At 43.0% G+C, this 24139-nt stretch overlaps 1 protein-coding gene across 2 annotated transcripts; it reads left to right on the plus strand.

Annotated features, from left to right (window-relative positions):
• Positions 1–1931: 1931 nt before the first annotated feature.
• On the plus strand, positions 1932–21049 carry LOC112221626 (SAM pointed domain-containing Ets transcription factor). Of its 2 annotated transcripts, none has more exons than XM_024383807.2 (6): positions 1932–2347; positions 15037–15502; positions 18855–19052; positions 20036–20083; positions 20290–20424; positions 20622–21049. In XM_024383807.2, exons 2-6 carry the CDS (start codon positions 15049–15051, stop codon positions 20798–20800), a joined length of 1014 nt encoding a protein of 337 aa, XP_024239575.1. In that variant the 5' UTR covers positions 1932–2347; positions 15037–15048; the 3' UTR covers positions 20801–21049. The 2 variants fall into 2 exon arrangements, with proteins under 2 accessions (XP_024239575.1, XP_024239584.1); XM_024383816.2 differs by lacking the exon at positions 1932–2347 and adding an exon at positions 13920–14486.
• Positions 21050–24139: the final 3090 nt, after the last annotated feature.

Here is a 24139-nt window from a genome sequence, read left to right on the forward strand (position 1 = left end):
ATGGAATGGTCTGCCTAACCATGTGAGAGACGCAGATTCGGTCTCAACCTATAAGTCTTTATTGAAGACACATCTCTTCAGTATGATCGAATGTAGTCTGGCCCAGGAGTGTGAAGGTGAATGGAAAGGCACTGGAGCAATGAGCTGCCCTTGCTGTCTCTGCCTGGCCGGTTCCCATCTCTCTCCACTGGGATTCTCTGTCTCTAACCCTATTACAGGGGCTGAGTCACTGGCTTACTGGTGCTCTTTCATGCCATCCATAGGAGGGGTGCGTCACTTGAGTGGGTTGAGTCACTGACGTGATTTTCCTGTCTGGGTTGGCGCCCCCCCTTGGGTTGTGCCGTGGTGGCGATCTTTGTGGGCTAAACTCGGCCTTGTCTCAGGATGGTAAGTTGGTGGTTGAAAATATCCCTCTAGTGGTGTGGGGGCTGAGCTTTGGCAAAGTGGGTGGGGTTATATCCTGCTTGTTTGCCCCTGTCCGTGGGTATTGTCGGATGGGGCCACAGTGTCTCCAGACCCCTCCTGTCTCAGCATCCAGTATTTATGCTGCAGTAGTTTATGTGTCAGGGGGCTAGGGTCAGTCTGTTATATCTGGAGGATTTCTCGTTTCTTATCCGGTGTCCTGTGTGAATTTGAGTAATTCTTTCTTTCTCTCTCTCGGAGGACCTGAGCCCTAGGATCTGAGCCCATGCCTCAGGACTACCTGGCATGATGACTCCTTGCTGTCCCCAGTCTATCTGGCCCTGCTGCTGCTCCAGTTTCAACTGTTCTGCCTGCGGTTATGGAACCCTGACCTGTTCACCGGACGTGCTACCTGTCCCAGACCTGCTGTTTTCAACTCTCTAGAGACAGCAGGAGCGGTAGAGATACTCTGAATGATCTGACATTTACTCCTGAGGTGCTGACCTGTTGCACCCTCGACAACCACTGTGATTATTATTATTTGACCCTGCTGGTCATCTATGAACATTTGAACATGTTGGCCATGTTCTGTTATAATCTCCACCCGGCACAGCCAGAAGAGGACTGGCCACCCCTCATAGCCTGGTTCCTCTCTAGGTTTCTTCCTAGGTTCTGGCCTTTCTAGGGAGTTTTTACTAGCCACTGTGCTTCTACACCTGCTTTGCTTGCTGTTTGCGGTTTTAGGCTGGGTTTCTGTACAGCACTTTGCGATATTAGCTGATGTAAGTAGGGCTTTATAAATACATTTGATTTTATAAAACTACTAAACGGTACCACTCTCCCCTGTATATAGCCTTGTTATTGTTATTTTACTGTGGTAATTTTTAGCAAATATGTTCTTGCTTTAAAAATAATTCTGCATTGTTGGTTTAATGGCTTGTTAGTAAGCATTTCATGGTAAGGTCTACAGCTGTAGTATTCAGTACATGTGACAAATAAAATGTTATTTGATTTAACAGTTGTTAAGGTGCTGCCTAACTACATTCAAGTAAAGAAAACAACTAGATTTTTTAAATGTCAAAATAACTGTCTTTTCAAGTACAATTTACAAAGCAACCTACTGTCTATTTCCCAATGATTTTTCAGTTTATCTTTGCAGAATCTACCAGATTAAATGAGAAGTTGTCATGGACACTCAGACCCCCATTTACTTTGAACTAAGATCAGACGCTGTTGTACTAACAGAGTTCTGAAGGGGCTTAGGCATTATTTTGGGAGGAGTGGGCTGGGGTGGCAACAAGGCCCTCTGACAAGGGTCAGCTCACACACACACACACACACACACACACACACACACACACACACACACACACACACACACACACACACACACACACACACACACACACACACACACACACACACACACACACACACACACACACACACACACTGTGTGCATAGGTAACAAGGCTGCCCTAGTATAAATATGACCTGCAGCCAATGGAACTGAAATTCCTTCACACGCTCTTGCTCTCCCTCTGTCACACCCACAATAGGTATAGTGTCACCAATAGCGTAAGTTAGCCTTGGTGTGCTTTTAGGCTGCACCTTTCAAGTCATTTGAGTGATCTAGCAGAGTCTAGGAGACAGCCTCAGCCCTCAGGTCCCAATGCAGACGATTCTTCATCAGTCTTCTGGGTGACATAGAGGCCTGCCTGCCTGCCCTACCTGGTACCTGCTTGCCTTCCTGCCTGGTGCCTCTCCTGGCCCATCAGAAAACACCAGACACCTGCAGGCTAACAGAAGAGTCTGGGCTAACTGGACCAGACATCATCATCACCACTAGTCTACATTACATCTGTTGCTGTCCTGTCCTGTCTACACTCAGCAATAGTCTCATCCTTGCCAGAGACCACCCAGAGACCAGCACACCTTGGCCCAGGTAAGGAGTTGGACAGGAAGTTGGCATTCACTTTCTGTGGGGTCTGTGTGTAAGAAAAAGAAAGAAACAGAACTGGCTCCAGGGTGTGTTCTTATGGCTGATTTATCAGGTGCTGTTCACTCTGTGTTGGTCTTATTGTATGTTTTCAGAAAGAAAATTACTTTGCAGTTACCATGCCTTCAAAAAGTACTCACACTCCTTTACTTGTTTCCACATTTGTTGTGTTACAGCCTGAATTTAAAATGGATAAAAAAATACTTTTATTTTGTCTGGTCTAAATACAATACCTCCATAATGTCAAAGTGGATTTATGTAAAAAACAAAATGAAAAGCTGAAATGTCTTGAGTCAATAAGACTTCAACCCATTTGTTATGGCAAGCCTAAATAAGTTCAGTAGTAAACATTTTCTGAACAAGTCACATAATAAGATACATGGACTCACTCTGTGTGAAATAGTAGTGTTTAACATGATTTTGAATGACTACCTCATCTCTGTACCCCACACATACAATTGTCTGTAAGTGAAATCAAACACAGGTTCAACCACAAAAACCAGGGAGGTTTTCGAATTTCCTGCACCTATTGGTTATTGGGTCAAATAAAATAAAGCAGACATTAAATATCCCTTTGAGCATGGTGAAGTTATTAATTGCACTTTTGATGGTGTATCAATACACCCAGTCACTACAAAGATACAGGCATACTTCACATTTTCTTTGTCACATGTGCCGAATACAACAGGTATACCTTACCGTGAAATACTTATAAGCCCTTAACCATCAATGGAGTTTTAAGAAAACTAAATGTAAAGTACAGGAGGGGACTAAGTACAGGAGGGGACTAAGCACGCACCCCAAAGGGGCCCCCGAGTTGAGGATTAGTGTAGCAGATGTGTTGTTGTCTACCCTTACCACTTGGGGACGGCCCGTCAGGAAGTCCAGGATCCAGTTGTAGAGGGAGGTGTATAGTCCCAGGGTCCTTAGCTTAGTGATGAGCTTTGAGGGCACTATGGTGTTGAATGCTGAGCTGTAGTCAATGAACAGCATTCTCACATAGGTGTTTATTTTGCCCAGGTGGGAAAGTGCAGTGTTGCGTGCAATAGAGATTGCGTGATCTGTGGATCTGTTGGGGCGGTATGCAAATTGGAGTGGGTCTAGGGTTTCTGGGATGATGGTGTTGTTGTGAGCCATGACCAGCCTTTCAAAACTTAAGGAAGGAAATTGCTCAGGGATTTCACCATGAGGCCAAAACAGTTACAGAGTTGAATGGCTGTGATAGGACAAAACTGAGGATCGATTAACAACATTTTAGTTACTCCACAATACTCACCTAACTGACAGAGTGAAAAGAAGGAAGCCTGTACAGAAAAAAAAAACTATTCTGTAATACTGCAAAAAATGTTGCGAAGCAATTAACATTTTGTCCTGAATACAAAGTGTTATGTTTGGGCCAAATCCAATGCAACACATTACTGAGTACCACTCTCCATATTTTCAAGCATTTTCGAGGAATTCTTGGTACTGTCTGCTTTCCAACAGACACTGGGAGATGAATTCCCCTTTCAGCAGGACAATAACCTAAAACACAAGGCCAAAAACACTGGAGTTGCTTACCAAGACGACATTGAATGTCCCTGAGTGGCCAGGTTTGACTTAAATCTACTTTAAAATCTATGGCAAGACCTGAAAATGGTTGTCTAGCAATGATCAACAACCAATTTGACAGAGCTTTAAGAATTTTGAGAAGAATAATGGGCAAATTTCACCCTTTGAAAGCTCTTATACACTTACCCAGAAAAACTCACAGCTGTAATCACTGCCAAAGGTGCTTCTAAAACTTTTTTTTTTTAAATCCTCTTAAATCATGTTTTCACTTTGTTATTAGGGGGTATTGTGTGTAGAATTTCTTTTGAAGTCAGGCTGTAGCACAATAAAATGTGGAATAAGTCAAGGGGTATGAACACTTTATGAAGGCACTGTGTCTTATGGGGTAAAGGTCTATGGGGTTATGTTTTATGAAGAGAGATCAAGCACCATCAGGCAAGCTACTCCAAAAATATAATTTGCCATGCTACCAATTACTTCACACTGGAAGAAGTTAAGCTACACTAAAACTACCCTTAAGAAAAATATAGTTGACTAAAGTTACTTTGAAAAAGAAAACTGACCAAAAATATGAACTCAACATGTAAAGTGTCTGTCCCATGTTTCATGAGCTGAAATAGAAGATCCCAGAAATGTTCCATACGGTACACACAGAAAGCACGTTTCTCAAAAATGTTGTGAACAAATGTGTTCACATCACTGATGTCAACGTTGTGAACAGAGTGCACCATGGTGGCGGGGAGTTATGGTATGGGCAGGCATAAGCTACGGACAACGAACACAATTGCATTTTATCGATGACCATTTGAATGAACAGAGATGCCGTGACGAGATCCTGAGGCCCATTGTCGTGCCATTCATCCGCCACCATCACCTCATGTTTCAGCATGATAATGCACGGCCACATGTCGCAAGGATCTGTACACAATTCCTGGAAGCTGAAAATGGCCCAGTTCTTCCATGGCCTGCATACTCACCAGACATGTCACCCACTGAGCACATTTGGGATCCTTTGGATTGACGTGTACGACAGTTTGTTTCAGTTTCCGCCAATATCCAGCATCTTTGCACAATCATTGAAGAGGAGTGGGACAACATTCCACAGGCCACAATCAACAGCCTGATCAACTCTATGAGAAGGAGATGTGTCGCGCTGCATGAGGCAAATGGTGGTCACACCAGAGACTGACTGGTTTTCAATTCCATGTCCCTACTTAAAAAAAATAATTGATATCTGTGACCAACAGATGCTTATCTGGGGCCTAATGAATGTATTTCAGTTGACTGATTTCTTTATATGAACTGTAACTCAGTAAAATCTTTGAAATTATTGCATGTTGCAGTGTAGGTCACTACATCCAAAATACTTAATAAATACTTATTATATGTCAATCTGAATGGCAAGAACAGATCACTTTGGGTCATATGTTAACAGAAAGTGTAATGTAGTGTATTAAACACAAAAACAATGTTTCAAATGAGAATTAGGCAGGTCTGATGCCAAAAAATAAAGGAAATTATTATTACTTCACCCACATTTTATTTTTAAAGTAGTGTGTATGTCACGCCCTGACCTTAGAGATCCTTTATTCTCTATTTTGAGTTAGGTCGGGGTGTGACTAGGGTGGGCATCCTAGTTTTGTTATTTCTATGTTGGCCTGGTATGGTTCCCAATCAGAGGCAGCTGTCTATCGTTGTCTCTGATTGGGGATCATATTTAAGCAGCCTTTTCCCACCTGTTTGTTGTGGGATCTTGTTTTTTGGTTAGTTGCCTGTGAGCCATTAGCATCACGTTTCGTTACTCTTTATTGTTTTTGTAAGTTTCATCGAATGAACATGTGGAACTCTACGTACGCTTCGCCTTGGTCCATTTATTCCAACGATCGTGACAGTGTAGTTCCAGTAGTTCGCTGCACCGCTACGTGGTAAAAACCGTATCAAGTACTGACAAACACTACCAAGATTTTAATTTAGTTAAACTACCGCAAAATGTAGTTAAATGACTAGTTTAACTAAATGTAGCTCACTATGACCCAACACTATCAAACACATACAGTTTGTAGCTCTTATGCTGATAAAGATGTAAATATTCTAATTTCCTGAGTCATACCACACAATTTGGTATTTTAGTTTATTGTATTTTATTCAACATTAAGATACTAAAGAATCTGTGCTATTGCATCCATCTGTGTATTTTGGATGTTTGTCAATCAATATAGTAATCACCATTCAATCACAAATGTGGCCACAAACCGATTTATCTGGCATATTATACAAAGTATCTTTCCAATAGGAGATACTGGAGGATCCCAACAGTAATAAAAATTAGGCCAGAAAAGTATAGGCACCTGATGGTTTTAGGTTGTACAGAAAAGTAGCTGTTTTGGTTTGGCAGCTACCCAACCCATAACACCATAGCACATGAATATGTCTCAAAATAATATAACAAAGTGCATTTCGCCCACATCATTTTCAGGGATAGAAAAGATAAAGGGTGCGGGTGCTCAAGAGCTCTCCACACTCAAAACATCAAATTCAGAGTAATAAATCAGCAATGAAATATTTAGAAAATATAAAAAAGGTAACTGTAGCCACCCCTCTCTGAAGATCCTGGCCTGATGCCATTGCAGGGGGAAATGGTCCTGTCACAAGAATGGCAAAATAGCGTGACACTGAAAGAAACCATTCACTCTAGTTCATACCAATCCCTTCTAAGCAAGGAAATAAAAACCCACATCCCTTATTCAAATCCAGTCATGTAGATTCAACCACTATTGTTCATTGATTGATTTATACCAGAGGGCATTGTTACCCTGGAAAGGGTAAGGGGATACTGGGCTTCCATAACATGTAGGGGTATGTAGGGATATGTCACAATTAATATATTAGAGATACTTTACATGGTGATGAAATGCTTCTTGATTCTTGCTTACCTTTCTGGGGTCTTTCCAGGTTTCCATAAAGACAGAGGAATAACTCAAGAGACTTCATTGGAAAGTAGTCAATAGGAAATATGTCCAGAAGTGTGTCCCAGGGACATGCTTTCTCATGCTTCACATGCAAATATACAGTATATGTGAATGCTCCTGATTGATACAGTCGTCATGGTTGATTAATATTAATTCGACAGTGGGTCAAGAAGTTATGAAGCAGCTTTTACTGTTTTCTGCAATTACAGTATGTTTCTGTGTTATTGGTCATCCCCCAAATATTATGTCCACAAAAAAATGTCTAGACTTATTTTTTATTTTTCACCCTTATTTAACCAGGTAGGCTAGTTGAGAACAAGTTCTTATTTACCACTGCGACCTGGCCAAGATAAAGAAAAGCAGTTCGACACAAACAACAACACAGAGTTACACATGGAGTAAACAAACATACAGTCAATACACAGTAGAGTCTATATATTTTGCTATATACAATGTGTGTAGGTAATCAAATTGCTACCTCGACTATTTGCATTGTGTGCCCCCCAACCCCTCTTTTCAGGCTGCTACTCTCTGTTTATCATATATGCTTAGTCACTTTAACTATACATTCATGTACATACTACTGCAATTGGGCCGACCAACCAGTGCTCCCGCACATTGGCTAACCGGGCTATCTGCAATGTGTCCCACCACCCACCAGCCAACTCCTCTTTTACGCAACCACTACTCTCTGTTCATCAAATATTCATAGTCACATTAACCATATCTACATATGAGGGCGCGGCATCCCCAGCCGCGCCCTCAGAGCATGCGCAGACCAGCTGGCTGGTGTGTTTACGGACATATTCAATCAATCCCTATCCCAGTCTGCTGTTCCCACATGCTTCAAGAGGACCACCATTGTTCCTGCTCCCAAGAAAGCTAAGGTAACTGAGCTAAATGACTACCGCCCCGTAGCACTCACTTCCGTCATCATGAAGTGCTTTGAGAGACTAGTCAAGGACCATATCACCTCCACCCTACCTGACACCCTAGATCCACTCCAATTTGCTTACCGCCCAAATAGGTCCACAGACGATGCAATCTCAACCACACTGCACACTGCCCTAACCCATCTGGACAAGAGGAATACCTATGTGAGAATGCTGTTCATCGACTACAGCTCGGCATTTAACACCATAGTACCCTCCAAGCTCGTCATCAAGCTCGAGACCCTGGGTCTCGACCCCGCCCTGTGCAACTGGGTACCGGACTTCCTGACGGGCCGCCCCCAGGTGGTGAGGGTAGGCAACAACATCTCCACCCCGCTGATCCTCAACACTGGGGCCCCACAAGGGTGCGTTCTGAGCCCTCTCCTGTACTCCCTGTTCACCCACGACTGCTTGGCCATGCACGCCTCCAACTCAATCATCAAGTTTGCGGACGACACAACAGTGGTAGGCTTGATTACCAACAACGACGAGACGGCCTACAGGGAGGAGGTGAGGGCCCTCGGAGTGTGGTGTCAGGAAAATAACCTCACACTCAACGTCAACAAAACTAAGGAGATTATTGTGGACTTCAGGAAACAGCAGAGGGAACACCCCCCTATCCACATCGATGGAACAGTAGTGGAGAGGGTAGAAAGTTTTAAGTTCCTCGGCATACACATCACAGACAAACTGAATTGGTCCACTCACACAGACAGCATTGTGAAGAAGGCTCAGCAGCGCCTCTTCAACCTTCGGCTTGTCACCAAAAGCACTCACAAACTTCTACAGATGCACAATCGAGAGCATCCTGGCGGGCTGTATCACCGCCTGGTACGGCAACTGTTCCGCCCACAACCGTAAGGCTCTCCAGAGGGTAGTGAGGTCTGCACAACGCATCACCGGGGGCAAACTACCTGCCCTCCAGGACACCTACACCACCCGATGTTACAGGAAGGCCATAAAGATCATCAAGGACATCAACCACCCGAGCCAATGCCTGTTCACCCCGCTATCATCCAGAAGGCGAGGTCAGTACAGGTGCATCAAAGCTGGGACCGAGAGACTGAAAAACAGCTTCTATCTCAAGGCCATCAGACTGTTAAACAGCCACCACTAACATTGAGTGGCTGCTGCCAACACACTGACTCAACTCCAGCCACTTTAATAATGGGAATTGATGGGAAATTATGTAAAATATATCACTAGCCACTTTAAACAATGCTACCTAATATAATGTTTACATACCCTACATTATTCATCTCATATGTATACGTATATACTGTACTCTATATCATCTACTGCATCTTTATGTAATACATGTATCACTAGCCACTTTAACTATGCCACTTTGTTTACATACTCATCTCATATGTATATGATACCATCTACTGTATCTTGCCTATGCCGCTCTGTACCATCACTCATTCATATATCTTTATGTACATATTCTTTATCCCTTTACACTTGTGTGTATAAGAGTAGTTTTGGAATTGTTAGTTAGATTACTTGTTGGTTATTACTGCATTGTCGGAACTAGAAGCACAAGCATTTCGCTACACTCGCATTAACATCTGCTAACCATGTGTATGTGACAAATAAAATTTGATTTGATTTGATTTGATTTACATGTACATACTACCTCAGTCAGCCTGACTAACCGGTGTCTGTATGTAACCTCGCTACTTTTATAGCCTCGCTACTGTATACAGCCTGTCTTTACCTACCTATTTTATGTCTTTACCTACCTATTGTTCACCTAATACATTTTTTTGTACTATTGGCTAGAGTCTGTAAGTAAGCATTTCACTGTAAGGTCTACACCTGTTGTATTCGGTGGACGTGGAAAATAAACTTTGATTTGATTTGATTTGCAAATGAGGTAGGATAAGGGAGGTAAAGGCAATAAATAGGCCATGGTGGCGAAGTAATTACAATTTAGCAATTAAACACTGGAATGGTTGATGTGCAGAAGATGAATGTGCAAGTAGAGATACTGTGGTGCAAAGGAGCAAAATAAATAAATATAGTATGGGGATGAGGTAGTTGGATGGGTAATTTACAGATGAGCTATGTACAGGTGCAGTGTGAGCTGATCTGTGAGCTGCTCTGACAGATGGTGCTTAAGGCTAGTGAGGGAGATATGAGTCTCCAGCTTCAGTGATTTTTGCAGTTCATTCCAGTCATTGGCAGCAGAGAACTGGAAGGAAAGGCGGCCAAATGAAGATTTGGCTTTGGGGGTGACCTGCTGGAGCATGTGCTACGGGTGGGTGCTGCTATGGTGACCAGTGAGCTGAGATAAGGCGGGGCTTTACCTAGCAGAGACTTGTAGATGACCTGGAGCCAGTGGGTTTGGCGGCGAGTATGAAGCGAGGGCCAGCCAACGTGAGGGTACAGGTCGCAGTGGTGGGTAGTATATGGCGCTTTGGTGACAAAACGGATGGCACTTTGATAGACTGCATCCAATTTGTTGAGTACAGTGTTGGAGGCTATTTTGTAAATTACATCGCCAAAGTCAAGGATCGGTAGGATTGTCAGTTTTACGAGGGTATGTTTGGCAGCATGAGTGAAGGATGCTTTGTTTGCGAAATAGGAAGCCAATTCTAGATTTAATTTTGGATTAGAGATGCTTAATGTGTGTCTGGAAGGAGAGTTTACAGTCTAACCAGACACCTAGGTATTTGTAGTTGTCCACATATTCTAAGTCAGAACCATTCAGAGTAGTGATGCTGGACTGGCGGGCAGGTGCGGGCGTGATCGGTTGAATAGCATGCATTTTGTTTTACTTGCATGTAAGAGCAGTTGGAGGCCACAGAAGAGAGTTGTATGGCATTGAAGCCCATCTGGAGGTTAGTTAACACAATGTTCAAAGAAGGGCCAGAGGTATACAGATATTTTACTCATTCCAAGACTTCCCCATTTGAAGTTTAATAGTGTGAGGTATATGCCCTCAGATGGGAAGAGAGCTAGGGGACAGAACATGTTTGTGTCATTGTTATAAAGATTTCAATTGTTACTGAATGACTGATCTTAATAATGACACATTGATCTATTATCTCACCACGAATATTTAAAATGAGTCCCATTCATTGTACTTTTCTCTGCACACATATTGTATTTTTTTTAATGTGTTTTCAATATCTCTTCATTATTGACACAAGCTTCGTGGGTCTTTACTTTTTGAACAGACCTCATATAAAACACCTGGTTATCAGTGTGTTAAAGATTTCCTCTGACCTCAATTGGAGTTCCTGGTTAAATAAAGGTTAAATAAAACATTATGACATGGTGTAAGGAGAGTCAAATGGCTGTATTAGGTTATATTTCTCTCAGCAAAGACTATTTCCTGGGAACAGCAGACTTTGCTGGGTATATGTAGCCTCCCAGCATTCTCTTGTTGCGGTAGGAGCCTGCCGTAGAGCGCAATCATTATCTTTTCTTTTCTTTCGTCTCGGAACTGTTCTTTCATTCGTTGGTTCCAAGTTTCCCGTGAGAAACAATGACAACGAATCCCTGTGGCTCCAGATTTCTCTTTAAACCGTACACATTTACACACACAGCAAACATCCAACAGGGGAGCCCTTTGGAGGAGCACAGGGAGAGGACTTAACAAGGGAAATGTGGTGACTGTTGTATTTCCCTATATGTAGTACTTATGCCAACTTTTGTCTCAAAGAGTCATTTTAAACCAGATACAACAGTTTTGTAAAAGACCAAGCAGTCAGGGTATTTGACTCCTGTTCCTGAGAAAGTCACTAGTCACTAGCATCCTAATATTGAAATGGAAAAACCTTTGGATATACCGTACTTAATGTTAAACACATTATTTATATTAAAGAAAGTTTTGCCTCAATGAGCTTCTCATAAGGATAGGACCCAAAACAATAAGTGTTACTTAACCTGACCACCCATCCTACATACTACATGTCTCCATAGAGGACCTGTCATAGTAAAGCTGGTTAGGAACCACAGAGACTCTAGCTGAACATCAAGCTGAGATGCAGAGTAAGCCAAGAAAGAAAAGAAAGAGGAATGAATTTAGTTACCAGGGAGGACAGCTGCCTTCACGGCTATAGTCCCTCTGACTGTGTGTCTAAGGCCTGCCCTGAATGGTTACCAGGGATGATGGCTGCCTTCATGGCTATAGTTCCTCTGACTGTGTGTCTAAGGCCTGCCCTGAATGGTTACCAGGGATGATGGCTGCCTTCATGGCTATAGTTCCTCTGACTGTGTGTCTAAGGCCTGCCCTGAATGGTTACCAGGGATGATGGCTGCCTTCATGGCTATAGTCCCTCTGACTGTGTGTCTAAGGCCTGCCCTGGATGGTTACCAGGGAGGATGGCTGCCTTCACGGCTATAGTCCCTCTGACTGTGTGTCTAAGGCCTGCCCTGAATGGTTACCAGGGATGATGGCTGCCTTCATGGCTATAGTCCCTCTGACTGTGTGTCTAAGGCCTGCCCTGGATGGTTACCAGGGATGATGGCTGCCTTCACGGCTATAGTCCCTCTGAATGTGTGTCTAAGGCCTGCCCTGAATGGTTACCAGGGAGGATGGCTGCCTTCACGGCTATAGTCCCTCTGACTGTGTGTCTAAGGCCTGCCCTGAATGGTTACCAGGGATGATGGCTGCCTTCATGGCTATAGTCCCTCTGACTGTGTGTCTAAGGCCTGCCCTGAATGGTTACCAGGGATGATGGCTGCCTTCATGGCTATAGTCCCTCTGACTGTGTGTCTAAGGCCTGCCCTGAATGGTTACCAGGGATGATGGCTGCCTTCATGGCTATAGTCCCTCTGACTGTGTGTCTAAGGCCTGCCCTGGATGGTTACCAGGGAGGATGGCTGCCTTCACGGATATAGTCCCTCTGACTGTGTGTCTAAGGCCTGCCCTGGATGGTTACCAGGGATGATGGCTGCCTTCACAGATATAGTCCCTCTGACTGTGTGTCTAAGGCCTGCCCTGGATGGTTACAAGGGATGATGGCTGCCTTCACATCTATAGTCCCTCTGACTGTGTGTCTGACCTGTCCAGCAAATGGAGCAGATCCTAATTCTCCTGAAATGAATATCACCGTCTTGACCAAACTCATTTAGAGATCAGGCAGGCCCTTAATCCTTCCCCTGGGGAGCATGTTTGCGCCTCTTTCTCCCGTCCCCTCTCCTTTTTGAAAAAGCTAACATGGCTACATTTGCCAGGCGAATGGGCTTAGTGCAAGCTGTTACAGAGGAGAGTGGACACACAGCAGGCTAGCAGGGACACTGCCTGGTGCTTTTTTTAATCTGACCCCTGATGAAGGGAAAACTCAGTGGGTTATCCCTAGACCCTTAGCGGGACATTGGGAGATAAAAGGAGGAATGGGGGAGGGGGTAGACTGGGGGTTGGAGACACAGAGAATAGAGAAATAGAGAGAGAAAGAGGAGAGAGTAGAACTATTTTGGGGAGGATAACTTCATTTCCTTTAGGGTGGTTACAGCTCTGGGACTGATACAGAGTTGTTGTAGGTCTGTCAAGTGTGTTCCTGCAAGGATTATTTGGGTAACGCTAAACAAGCCTTTTTCCCACCCCAGGGAATATTCTATGACAAGTTTCTTCGTTTCTTTGATAAAACAACAATATAACAAGTGGAAAAATGGATCAACTTAAATCTATTGTCCTTATTGATGGCTTCGGTGGCTGTTGCTGGGTGTGGCACGGTAGTGTTATAACTGTTTTATTAATACCTTGGCTCACAGTCTCTTTGGACAAACAAAGCATGTCACTCTTTGAGCATGTGCTATGTGAGAGCAGGCATCTTTTAACATAGCACAACTACTGATAACCCTGTCTGTATGACACCTATGCTCCTTCCCTTCTACAACCCGTGGCAGCAGGTAGCCAGGTACACTTAACCATAGTGAGGTCATCCTGTGATTACACTGGCATCCTCTTGATGTTGACTTAGGATGGACATTTAAAGCCAGTAGAAATGCACCTGTGAAGAAAATGTTCTAAAGGTTTTTCCTGTTCAGGTCACGTGTTGAGAAATACCTCTGGGACATTTTACATGAGGCAGAGAAAACTACTGAAACCAACATGTAGGTAAACAGAGTGAATTGACACAAGGGTGCTCTGGAGTCACACCCGGCACCGCAGTCCATCTGGAGGACTCACACCCACAATCCCCTGAAGGACTCACACCTACAATCCCCTGGAGGACTCACACCCACAATCCCCTGAAGGACTCACACCTACAATCCCCTGGAGGACTCACACCTACAATCCCCTGGAGGACTCACACCCACAATCCCCTGGAGGACTCACACCTACAATCCCCTGGAGGACTCACACCCACAATCCCCTGGAGGACTCACACCCGCAATCCCCTGGAGGACTCACACCCACAATCCCCTGGAGGACTCACACCCACAATCCCCTGGAATGACTCACACCCACAATCCCCTGGAGGACTCACACCCACAATCCCCTGGAGGGCTAACACCCACAATCCCCTGGATGACTCACACCCACAATCCCCTGGAGGGCTAACACCCACAATCCCCTGGAGGACTCACACCCACAGTCCCTCTGATGGACTTTCTTACAGTTTTGTAACTGTTGCATGTTTAGCAGCCGGAGCTTTGGGCACGGATTTCTCGAAGGTACTGCGATTTTGATTCACTGCAGGAGTAACACCTACTGCATAAAATGATATGTTCATAATACCTTGTTTTGGAATTTCAATCATTTCAACAATTCCAAAATGTTATTACAATTTGGCTATCAGGAAACTCGTTTAGGTCACTGGCAACATCTTCTTTACATAGTTTTCAGTGAAAGAGTCTTTTACGTTTTCCTGTCCGACATTGAACGGATTTGAATATGAAATAAGAGAGCTAGTCCGTGCTATTGCTCATTCCCACTTAAATAAAGAAACACTTGTTTACTTTGGGTCAACAAGGAGGCTATGTGAAAGTGTCAGAGAATTATCCGCATAGCACTCAGCTGAAATGGTGTTGCAGGATCAAACACCATTTGATGACAAACCGTTGTTATTCATTATTTCATCATCTAAACTTTATGAATGTGGCCAATGCACTGTATCTTCACACCTACAGTATATAAACATATCAAATATAAAATACTGATGTACTACTTTGACATTTGACCTGTAAATATTCATGACTATTGTAAACTATATTTCCATTCCAGGAGGCAGCAGCCATGTCGAGTCCGGGGGAGAGTCTATCATCAGAGGGCAGCAGCTCATTGTTACCGCCCTGCCTAGGTCTGCCCGAGAGAAACATGGGACACAGGGCCGGGGCTGCCTGGGAGATGGAGGACACCAAGCCCTGCATGGAGGCTCTGGAGCATTGTGGGTTTCCAGGCCTCTACCTGTCCTGCTTCGACATGCTCTTTACCGAGGACTCCGCCTGGCTGGTGAAGGTGTCCGAGGCCTCCCCGGGTCTGGCCTGCGCCGTGCCTGTCCCTGTACCCAGGACGGCGCACGGAGAGGAGCCAGAGCAGTGCCCCGTCATCGACAGCCAAGCCCTGGGGCTCTCCCCGGGGCTAGAGGGCCAGGAGGAGGAGCGATCCCTGGAGCAGGTCCAGAGCATGGTGGTCGGAGAGGTTCTGAAGGACATCGAGACGGCCTGCAAGCTGCTCAACATCACCCCAGGTAGGTACTGGTACTGTAGTAAGCTGCCACTCTCATTCTAGAAATATTATTATTAGAGTTTATGGATATTTCTGTTTGAAGCTATGTTCTGTGGTGGATACTCATTCCATGTCCAATGTCCAATTAATTGATGGTTGTTACTAGAGGTCGACCGATTAATCGGAATGGCTGATTAATTAGGGCCGATTTCAAGTTTTCATAACAATCGGAAATCGGTAATTTTGGACGTCAATTTTACCGATGTTTTTATTTATGTATTATTATTATTAATTTTTTTACACCTTTATTTAATCTTTATTTAACTCGGCAAGTCAGTTAAGAACACATTCTTATTTTCAATGACGGCCTAGGAACGGTGGGTTAACTGCCTTGTTCAGGGGCAGAATGACAGATTTTTACCTTGTCAGCTCAGGGATTCAATCTTGCAACCTTACGGTTAACTAGTCCAACGCTCTAACCACCTGCTTCACGAGGAGCCCGTCTCTTACGGGAATGCAGTAAGAAGCCAAGGTAAGTTGCTAGCTAACATTAAACATAATCAATCATAATCACTAGTTATAACTACACATGGGTGATGATATTACTAGTTTATCTAGAGTGTCCTGCGTTGCATATAATCGATGCAGTGTGCATTTGTGAAAAAGGACTGTCGTTGCTCCAACGTGTACCTAACCATAAACACCAATGCCTTTCTTAAAATCAATACACAGAAGTATACATTTTTAAACCTGCATATTTAGCTAAAAGAAATCCAGGTTAGCAGGCAATATAACCAGGTGAAATTGTGTCACTTCTCTTGCGTTCATTGCACGCAGAGTCAGGGTATATGCAACAGTTTGGGCCGCCTGGCTCATTGCGAACTAATTTGCCAGAATTTTACGTAATTATGACATAACATTGAAGGTTGTGCAATGTAACAGGAATATTTAGACTGATGGATGCCACCCATTAGATAAAATACGGAACGGTTACGTATTTCACTGAAAGAATAAACGTCTTGTTTTCAAGATGATAGTTTCCGGGTTTGACCATATTAATGACCTAAGGCTCGTATTTCTGTGTGTTATTATATTATAATTAAGTCTATGATTTGATAGTGCAGTCTGACTGAGCGATGGTAGGCACCAGCAGGCTCGTAAGCATTCATTCAAACAGCACTTTTGTGCATTTTGCTAGCAGCTCTGCTGTTTATGACTTCAAGCCTATCAACTCCCGAGATTAGGCTGGTGTAACAATGTGATGTGAAATGGCTAGCTAGTTAGCGGGGTGCGCGCTAATAGCGTTTCAAATGTCACTCGCTCTGAGACTTGGAGTAGTTGTTCCCCTTGCTCTGCATGGGTAACGCTGCTTCGAGGGGGGCTGTTGTCATTGTGTTCCTGGTTCGAGCCCAGGTAGGAGCGAGGAGAGGTACGGAAGCTATACTGTTACACTGGCAATACTAAAGTGCCTATAAGAACATCCAAAGGTATATGAAATACAAATGGTATAGAGAGACATAGTCCTATAATCCCTTAATAACTACAACCTAAAACTTCTTACCTGGGAATATTGAAGACTCATGTTAAAAGGAACCACCAGCTTTCATATGTTCTGAGCAAGGAACTTAAATGTTAGCTTTCTTACATGGCAAATATTGCACTTTTACTTACTTCTCCAACACTTTGTTTTTGCATTATTTAAACATTTTTCATTTTTTATTTGAGGCTAAATTGATTTTATTGATGTATTATATTAAGTTAAAATAAGTGTTCATTCAGAATTGTTGTAATTGTCATTATTACAAATACATTTTAAAAAATCGGCCGATGACTCGATATCGGCTTTTTTTTGGTCCTCCAATAATCGGTATCGGTATCGGCTTTGAAAAATCATAATCGGTCGACCTCTAGTCGTTACATCAGCATTCTGTGCATTTCATATTTGATGTGGGCTACAAACCATAGTCCATGCACTTTCTCCTAATTGTTATTCTATGGCTGCCATTGCTGCATGATCCTGTCTCCTTTTCAAGAGCATTAAAAGAAGGTTGACTGACTGAAAGCTCAGCCATAATTAAAGAAATCAAATGACAAATCAAATCAAATTTTATTTGTCACATGCTCCAAATACAACAGGTGAAATGCTTACTTACTACAAGCCCTTAACGAACAATGCAGTTCAAGAAATAGAGTTAAGAAAATATTTACTAAATAAACTAAATAAAAGTAAAAAAATGTATTAAATGAAAAGTTACACAAGAAAATAACAATAACGATGCATAAGAGACCGAAGCAGCAACATTAGGTACAAAATAAGTTACAAACAATGCGACAAAACTAACAAAATAGCATATAATGTGCATCTGACTTGAAGTGTGCAGAGACTTTTTCCGGTTTCTCCAGTTTTGCCTTTTGCCTCCAGCACCTTCACTAATCAGCTGTGGGTGTGCGGTAGATTCTTCTTATTATCTAATAGCATTAAGAACACCATGGCCGATCATTCTAGCGTATTCATGCATTACTGTCCAGGTATTGACAGAGGTATTGATGTATTGATTCAGAGCAGACAAGTCTCCCTGAGACAAAAGATACTCCTGCTGCTATATGATAATGGCTGGATGACAGCTTGATGAAGAATGATATCTCTCTGACGCAAGTCATGTTTGTCTGCTCCAGGATCTGTATAATCCCAACCTTTGCATGCATTTAACACATACCCAACAGGACTTTATGGGAATGACGTTGTTGCTCGCCTGCCAGCCGTGTACACAGTACTTGGGTGAGGTCTGTTCAACTGGCAAAGCAAACAGCAGGTTGAAGGAATACAGTACTGTATGTGTACTGTAAGATGACTTCAGTCAGTCACACCCTGACATTTCAGAGCCCCTCGTCCTGCTGCTGCTGCTGTTGTATCGAAAATGTGGTGTCATGGTGCGTTTCAACTGATGAAAACGATTGTAGAATACACAACAGAACAGTACCGTACAGCTCATGCCTGTGATTAGAGTTTACCCAGAGTGAACCTCACAGAGAAAATACTAGTCAAATAAACAAAGAGGGTTACCAAAACAACGATGAACACAGTAGAGATGCTAGATGTGTGTGTGGTCCCTATACCACAGTGTCACTTGATCTTTGATCTCACACACACACACACACACACACACACACACACACACACACACACACATACGTTTTTTTTTTTTAACCCTGAAAAGATCCTTCCCTATTGAAGGTCAACAGACATGCAGTTGACAGTTATCGTAAATGTTACTGCTAGTTAATAGTACTGCTAGCTAATAGTTTCTATAAGATGTATAGGGGACTAACCCCCCCAAAGTTATATTTTTATTGTTTTTATCTGTTATCCTCAGACCCCATGGAGTGGAGCTCGGGGAACGTTCAGAAGTGGTTGCTGTGGACAGAGCATCTGTACAGACTGCCTCAGGCTGGAAAGACCTTCCAGGAGCAGACTGGGAAAGACCTGTGTGCCATGAGTGAAGAGGACTTCAGGCAGAGGGTCCCTCAGTGTGGAGACACTCTGCACGCCCACCTGGACATCTGGAAGTCAGGTGTGTTATAATAACTGTATGACTGGTGTGGACAGTCAGGTATGCTATAATACACGCAACATGTAAAGTGTTGGTCCCATATTTCATGAGGGAAGCTTACCTGCGTACTCGTCGTCCTCATCAGGGTCTTGACCTGACTGCAGTTCATGGAGCAACCGACTTGAATGGGAAAATGCTCACCTTCGATGGCCGCTTGCACGCTGGAGAAGTGTGTACCAGGCAGATTGCAGACATTGTGTATGGCGTTGTGTGGGCGAGCAGTTTGCTGTCAACATTGCAAATAGAGTGCCCCATGGAGGCCATTTTCATCCACCCCCATCACCTCATGTTTCAACATGATAATGCAGAGCCCCATATCACAAGGATCTGTACGCAATTCCTGGAAGCTAAAAATGTTCCAGTTCTTCCACGGCCTGCATACTCACCAGACATGTCACACATTGAGCACGTTTGGATGTTCTGAATCGACGTGTACGACAGCGTGTTCTAATTTACGCCAATATCCAGCCACTTCGCACAGCCATTGAAGAGGACTGGGACAACATTCCACAGGCCACAATCAACAGCCTTATCAACTCTATGCGAAGGAAATGTGTAGCACTGTATAACGCAAATGGTGTGGTTTTCTGATCCACACCCCTATTTTTTAAAGGGTATCTGTGACCAACAGATGCATATCTGTATTCCCAGTCCATAGAACAGGGCCTAATGAATTCATTTTGATTTACCTATTTACTTACACGAACTGGAACTCAGTAAAATCTTTGACATTGTTCCATGTTGCGTTTATATTTTTTCTCAGTGTAGCTGTATGACTGTCATAGACATTACAGCTGTGTTATAATACTGTGGCCGTATGACTAGCGTAGACAGTCTGCACATACTGTGCTACTGTTTTCTATAGTGAAGCTTGTATTATTCTGTTCAAACAATACAACAATTAATCTCTCTCTTTTTGTATCCCCTTCTTTCTCTCCCCACAGCTGCCTGGATGAAAGAGAGGTGTTCAGTTGGAGACAGAAAAATCACAGGTAGGTTTAGCCTAGTAGCTTTGTTAGGACAGAAAGTGACATGAATCTCGTTTCTCCAGGACCAGAGTGTTGTTGGCCCTTGGGAAGGAGTAGTGACAGTTGTGTTCATAGCTCCTAGGTAGAAGAGCAGAGGGTCATGTATAGTGCAGTCTTGTTGGCAAAAATGTGTGTGTGTGTGTGTGCTCATCCCTCCCCCCTCTGTGCAGGCGGAGAAGAGCTGTGGTTGGAGGCAGACTCGTCGTGCTCAGGCCAGCCCATCCACCTGTGGCAGTTCCTCAGAGAGCTGCTCCTCAAGCCACACAACTACGGACGCTGCATCCGCTGGCTCAACAAGGAGAAAGGTGAGCCAGGCAGGCTGTGTGACCGCCAAGAACTGGGATGGGATAAGTTCAGAAGTATTTTCAACTCTGCAATAATCCATCCTCTTCTCTCTTCTAATGTTTATTATAATTTTCTAATTTCAGCAAAAAGATGGAAAATGACAATTGAATGGAGTGACAATGTATTCCATATCTAATCCCACTCTGCTGTCTGCCAGGTATTTTCAAAATCGAGGACTCTGCTCATGTGGCAAGACTCTGGGGACGGAGGAAGAACCGACCAGCGATGAACTATGACAAGCTGAGCCGCTCCATTCGGCAGTATTACAAGAAGGGCATCATCCGCAAGCCTGACGTCTCCCAGAGACTGGTCTACCAGTTTGTCCACCCAGTATAAGGGGAAGGAGGAGGACAAAGGCCTACAAAGAAAGGGCCACACGATCACACCTTGGTCTTAAACATTACACAACCAAGCTGAAAAGGGGTAAAACACATGCACTGGCCAATCCCTGTCAGTACACATACCCTTTGCCAGTACGGAAGTGTCAGCTGCCAAAGCTGGCAAATGAAGATTTTATTTTTTTTAACGCAGAGAAGAAATTTGAGACAAAAATGTTAAGTGATCTTTCTGGACTGCCCCCCCCTCCCGCCATTTGAACTGCCTTTTTAATCTGCATGATCTGCCTGTCCTTGTTTTCCTATTGTGTAATTTAACCAATAATCAGTATCTTAAAACTACACTGTAGAGTGAAGAACAGTTTGTTGTTTGTTAATTTATCAGATCTGGTCCCCGTCCTTTGTCTGGGAATGTATTTAGAAGTTTTGCTTCAGTAGCATTCAGTTCTGGCTGTTATCCAGGGGAACAAACAGCTCCCTCTTTTTTTACTCATCACATGGCACACTTCGGAATTCTCCCGAAAGGCATTTACAATAGAAAATTAGAGCAGTTCACTGAACCTGAATGGGAGTGCATCAACAACTCCTTGACAGCAAACTCATACAGCCACCACAGTCATCCGACCCTCTCCTATATGCATGCTCCATTAATTTACAGTGGCAAGAAAAAGTATGTGAACCCTTTGGAATTACCTGGATTTCTGAATAAATTGGTCATAAAATTAGACAAACACAGTCTGCTTAAACTAATAACACACAAACAATTATACGTTTTCATGTCTTTATTGAACACAACCTGTACACATTCACATTGTAGGGTGTAATAAGTATGTGAACCCTTGCATTTAATAACTGGTTGACCTTCCTTTGGCAGCAATAAACTCAACCAAATATTTTCTGTAGTTGCGGATCAGACCTGCACAACGGTCAGGGGAAATGTTGGACCATTCCTCTTTACAAAACTGTTTCAGTTCAACAATATTCTTAAGATGTCTGGTGTGAACCATTCTCGAGGTCATGCCACAGCATTTTAAATCAGGATGAGGTCACTCTGACTGGGCCACTCCAGAAGACGTATTTTCTTCTGTTGAAGCCATTCTGTTGTGGATTTACTTCTGTGTTTTGGGTCGTTGTCCTGTTGCATCACCCAACTTCTGTTGAGCTTCAATTGTCGGACAGATAGCCTTACATTCCCCTGCAAAATGTCTTGATAAACTTGGGAATTCATTTTTCAATCGATGATAGCAAACTGTCCAGGCCCATAGCCCCAAACCATGATGTTCCCTCCACCATACTTTACAGTTGGGATGAGACTTTGATGTTGGTGTGCTGTGCCTTTTTTTCTCCACACATAGTGTTGTGTGTTCCTTCCTTCCAAACAACTCAACTTTAGTTTAATCTGTCCACAGAATATTTTGCCAGTAGTACTGTGGAACATCCAGGTGCTCTTTTGCGAACTTCAGACGTGCAGCACTGTTTTTTTTGGACAGAAGTGGCTTATTCCATGGTGTCTTCCCATGAACACCATTATTGCTTAGCGTTTAACGTATGGTAAACTCGTCAACAGAGATGTTAGCATGTTCCAGAGATTTCTGTAAATCTTTAGCTGACACTCTAGGATTCTTCTTAACCTCATTGAGCATTCTGCACTGTGCTCTTGCAGTCATCTTTGCAGGACGGCCACTGCTAGGGAGAGTAGCAACAGTGCTGAACTTTCTACATTTATAGACCATTTGTCTTACTGTGGAAGGATGAACATCAAGGTTTTTAGAGATACTTTTGTAACCCTTTCCAGCTTAATGCAAATCAACAATTCTTAATCTTAGGTCTTCTGAGATCTCTTTTGTTCGAGGAATGGTTCACATCAGGCAATGCTTGTGAGTGTTTTTTATAGGGCAAGGCAGCTCTAACCAACAACTCCAATCTTGTCTCATTGATTGGACTCCAGGTTAGCTGACTCCTAACTCCAATTAGCTTTAGGAGAAGTCATTAGCCTAGGGGTTCACATACTTATTCCAACCTACACTGAGAATGTTTTAATGATGTATTCAATATAGACAAGAAAAATACAATAATGTGTGTCTATTAGTTTAAGCACACTGTGTTTGTCTATTGTTGTGACTAAGATGAAGAACAGATACAATTTTCTGACTAATTTATGCAGAAATCCATGTAATTCCAAAGCATTCACATACTTTTTCTTACCACTGTATCTGTCCGGTACAGTCTGATGTATCAGTGTAACTCACAAAGCCGTTGGATGTTCACACTGCTTTAGGAAACACCTACAGTAGAAAACACCACACCACTGGACATTACCATATTACAGTTGAAGTCGGAAGTTTACATACACCTTAACCTTAACCAAATACATTTAAACTCAGTTTTTCACAATTCCTGACATTTAATCCTAGAAGAAATTCCCTGTTTTAGCTCAGTTAGGATCACCAATTTATTTTAAGAACGTGAAATGTCAGAATAATAGTAGCGAGAACAATTTCTTTCAGCTTTTTTTTCTTTCATCGCATTCCCAGTGGGTCAGAAGTTTACAAACACTCAATTAGTTTTTGGTAGCATTACCTAAAAATGGATTAACTTGGGTCAAACATTTCGGGTAGCCTTCCACAAGCTTCCCACAATAAGTTGGGTGAATGTTGGCCCATTCCTCCTGACAGAGCTGGTGTAACTGAATCAGTTTTTTAGGCCTCCTTGCTCGCATATACCTTTTCAGTTCTGCCCACAAATGTTCTATGGGATTGAGGTCAAAGCGTTGGCCACTCCAATACCTTGACTTTTTTGTTGTTGTCTTTAAGCCATTTTGCCACACCTTTGGAAGTATCCTTGGAGTCATTGTCCATTTGGAAGACCCATATGCAACCAAGATTTAACTTCCTGACTGATGTCTTGAGATGTTTCTTCAATATATCCACGTAATTTTCCTGCCTCATGATGCCATCTATTTTGTGAAGTTCATCAGTCCCTCCTGCAGCAAAGCACCACTACAACATGTTGCTGCCTACCCCGTGCTTCACGGATGGCATGGTGTTCTTTGGCTTGCAAGCCTCCCCCTTTTTCCTCCAAACATGATAAATAAATATATATATATATATATATATATATATATATATATATATATATATATATATATACATATATATATATATACATATATACAGTGGGGCAAAAAAAGTATTTAGTCACCCACCAATTGTGCAAGTTCTCCCACTTAAAAAGATGAGAAAGGCCTGTAATTTTCATCATAGGTACACTTCAACTATGACAGACAAAATGAGAAAAAAAATCCAGAAAATCACATTGTAGGATTTTTAATGAATGTATT

Source organism: Oncorhynchus tshawytscha, linkage group LG02 (assembly GCF_018296145.1).
Source record: "Oncorhynchus tshawytscha isolate Ot180627B linkage group LG02, Otsh_v2.0, whole genome shotgun sequence".
Lineage (NCBI taxonomy): Eukaryota > Metazoa > Chordata > Actinopteri > Salmoniformes > Salmonidae > Oncorhynchus > Oncorhynchus tshawytscha.

Bases quoted from the DNA above. Each gene is read 5' to 3' on its own strand.
- LOC112221626 (XM_024383807.2), top strand. From the start codon at position 15,049: ATGTCGAGTCCGGGGGAGAGTCTATCATCAGAGGGCAGCAGCTCATTG. The intron at 19,053-20,035 runs GTGTGTTATAAT...CTCTCCCCACAG, and splicing joins CCTGGACATCTGGAAGTCAG to CTGCCTGGATGAAAGAGAGG. The intron at 20,425-20,621 runs GTGAGCCAGGCA...GCTGTCTGCCAG, and splicing joins CTGGCTCAACAAGGAGAAAG to GTATTTTCAAAATCGAGGAC.